The sequence below is a fragment of the Ipomoea nil genome, unplaced genomic scaffold (assembly GCF_001879475.1).
Source record: "Ipomoea nil cultivar Tokyo-kokei standard unplaced genomic scaffold, Asagao_1.1 scaffold0925, whole genome shotgun sequence".
Lineage (NCBI taxonomy): Eukaryota > Viridiplantae > Streptophyta > Magnoliopsida > Solanales > Convolvulaceae > Ipomoea > Ipomoea nil.
In genome coordinates this window covers 719,067-722,318 of record NW_017617353.1, presented here as the reverse complement: position 1 = coordinate 722,318, position 3,252 = coordinate 719,067, and the positions used below count along the sequence as shown (strand labels likewise).

General features: G+C 41.5%; 1 protein-coding gene across 1 annotated transcript; it reads right to left on the bottom strand.

Moving 5' to 3' along the window:
• Nucleotides 1-329: 329 nt before the first annotated feature.
• LOC109179476 lies at nucleotides 330-3,029 on the bottom strand. Its single transcript, XM_019328963.1, has 7 exons — nucleotides 2,969-3,029; nucleotides 2,326-2,456; nucleotides 1,945-2,225; nucleotides 1,517-1,855; nucleotides 1,234-1,415; nucleotides 863-1,012; nucleotides 330-820 (listed from the first exon to the last, which is right to left on the bottom strand). The coding sequence occupies exons 1-7, from the start codon at nucleotides 3,027-3,029 to the stop codon at nucleotides 330-332; spliced, it is 1,635 nt and encodes a 544-aa protein (XP_019184508.1).
• Between the last annotated feature and the right edge of the window lie 223 nt (nucleotides 3,030-3,252).

Genomic DNA, 3,252 nt, shown 5'->3' with positions numbered 1-3,252 from the left:
TTGTGCCTTTACTGAGTACTTTCATTTTCATAATATAAGAAAGGGTAAAGAATTAAATATGACATCTTATTTCTAGTGAAAGTGTAATTGGACGTTTTTTTTTTTTAAACATACAATAATTCCATATAATTAAATAGAAATATCATCAAATACTAAATATATTATATTGACAGTTTTCATTTTGCCAAAATTTTAAAATTTATTGTCAATTTAATATATTTAAATAGATTTGTGTAATTATGTCAAGATCGAAACTTTTTTTTGAAAACCAGGACAAACTAGATTGCATTAGCCAAAACAGGCAGAACAAAGGGAGGGGGAACATCCCTTCAAGTAGAACGTGCGATACTCGCACTTACATGCTTAGCTAAGATGTGAGTCGCTCGATTCTCATCCCTACTAACATAACCAATATGAGAACCAGGCATAGATGTAAGTAAATGTAAATAAGAGACTAAAGTAAAACCAACATAAGACCGGAAAGAACTAGCCTTACTAAGACTTGATACGAAGACAGAACTATCCGTGTAAACTTTAACCGATGTGTAGCCATTGTCCTTGAGCCATGAGAGAGCTTCACACATCGCCATCGCCATCGCCTCCGCCATGAGTGGGTCATACGGGCATGACATAGGGCCATTCACCGCTGCAACAAACATCGCATCGTCCCGCACAATGAAACCATAGGCCGTTGCATGACTGGAACCATGGAAACCAGCGTCAACAAAACAGGTTAGTCCCGCGTGTGGCACTGACACCGGCTGGTGCAACTGCGAAGAAGCCTGCTTTGCGTTGCTGCTGATCCAAGTTGTCCATTTCGCTGCAAAGGCACGTTACAGAGCCTGAGGGGTTGGCAGCTGACCATCCCACACCGCCATATTCCTTGCCGCCCAAATCTCGTGTGGCAAACCGCAAAGCTGTCCCTGAGAGTCACGAGAGAAGCCGGCGGTACAGTCCAGCCACTCCTCTGCCCAATGCATAAAATTATTACCGTTAATAGGGGTAACGGAAGCTGCGAAACAACCCAAACATGAGTAGCATATGTACATGAACATAAAATATGCATGATATTTTCCTCATTCATCCCGCAAGCCGGGCAAACATTCATAAGGTCCACCCTCCTCCTAATTAGATTGTCGAGTGTGGGCAAAATATTAGAGAGGGCTCTCCACATAAAATTCTTCCATTTAGGTGGGATGTGAAGCTTCCAGATGTTATTCCATACCAAAGAACCAGGGGCATTTAATTCCCCTAGACTTCTATACCCGTCCTTGACCGAATAGCATCCCCTCAAATCTCCATCCCAAAACCACATGTCTTCGAAGTTTACATTGATGGGCAACTGCGTGATTAGAGAGGCTTCATGCGGGTCAAACAATTGCTGAACAAGGGGAGAATTCCACGTATTCATGACACTGTCAATGAGATCTGTTACCGATAGATTTTGGTTGGTAATAGACTGGCCCGTACTCACAAAAGGTTCCTGAGGTACAGGTAACCAAGGATGAGACCAAACCTGAGTCGTTCTGCCATTTCCAATTCATCGTCTACTCCCTGATTCAAAAGACCCTGACTAGCCATAATGCTTCTCCAAACATAACTCGAATTTCCCCCTAAGGTAGCATCGTAGAAGGTAGTTGCAGGAAAATATCTTTCCTTAAAAACCCGTGCAACAAGAGAGTCGGGGTTTGTAAGAAGCCGCCACCCCTGCTTGCCCAACAAAGCCAAATTAAACTCATGTAAACGCTTAAAACCCAAACCCCCAAACTTTTTGGGAGTGCACATCCTGTCCCAGGCAAACCAGTGAATACCATCCTCCCTGTCATTCCGCCCCCACCAGTACCTGTTCATTAATCTTTCAAGAGAGGCACACAAAGTCTTAGTTAGCAGAAAAATACTCATCGTATAAGTGGGCATAACCTGAGCTACGCTCTTCAATAGAACCTCCTTCCCTGCTCTGGATAACAATCTCTTATTCCAGGAACCAACCCTTTTCTTAAGCTTCTACTCGATATAAGTACCTTTCTATTTCTTCCAATAACAGATGGCAAACCCAGGTACTTACCAAAATCATCTGCTAGGCCAACCCCCAGGGTTCCTGCAATGAACCCCTTCACGTCTCCCAGGGTATTACGGCTGAACGAAACACTTGACTTACTAAGATTGACCGCTTGTCCAGAGTAGGCCTCGTAGACTCCTAGGCATCTCTTCACCTCCATAGTTTCCTGCAGATTAGCTTTAAAGAAAAGCAGACTGTCATCTACAAAGAATAAATGTGAAATAGGCCACCCTGCACCCATGAATCAGACCTTTAGCCTGGGAGACCTGTAATAGCAAAGATAACCCTTCCGCACAGATTATAAAAAGATAAGGGGACAGAGGATCACCCTGTCTAAGACCCCGGGATGGAACAATCTCCTCAGTTGGCCTACCATTCACCAACACCTTATAACGCACTGTAACAATTCAAAATTTCATTTTATAAATCCAGTATTAAGAAATCCCAAAGTAGCTTTTTCAGTCCATTAAAATTTTTGCGATCAATCGGTTTTTGAATAAAATAATTTTGTCGCATTTTAAAATTAATTCGACACCGAAGAAATGAATTCTATTCGAAAAATTTCTAAGTTTTCGGCTACTTCGCGTACCAAGATTTAAATCGTGAATTTTATCTAAGTGAGACTAGGAGAATTCACAAAGGATTTTTGAACAAGTGTTCATCTAAATAGATTTTGGGAAAATTCACTTTCAACCCCAAAGTAATAAAAGATAGCATTTCTAGCCTATGGTTCATGTTACATGGTGGATCACAAGACACCCGAAATCCCTTCTTGATTCATCTTTTAGCTTGTGGAATTACCCCTTTGCCCTAAACCAATCATTGTGAATCATCCTAGGGTTTTGAACCCTATATAAACCACCTTATTCCATCTTGATTCCCTGATCTCAATCTTTGCCTCTTCCTCACCATTTTGTCTGCCAAGAACAAGAAGAGAAACAACATAACAGTAAGCTTGTTCATCCTTCATTCCTAGCCTCTATTCTCTTCTAGTTCCTTTAGTCTTTGACGTTCTAGGCTAAGGTTATATGGTGTGTTTGGGAAGTATAGGTGGTGAAGGAGGCTCAAGCTAGGTAGGGAGGAAGAAGAGATCTAAGCAAGAAGATTAGACTACAAGAGGTATAACTCCATGGATTCCTCTTTAAATTTTGGCTCTGTGAAGCCTTAGTTATGAATAGAAATGAGTAGAAACT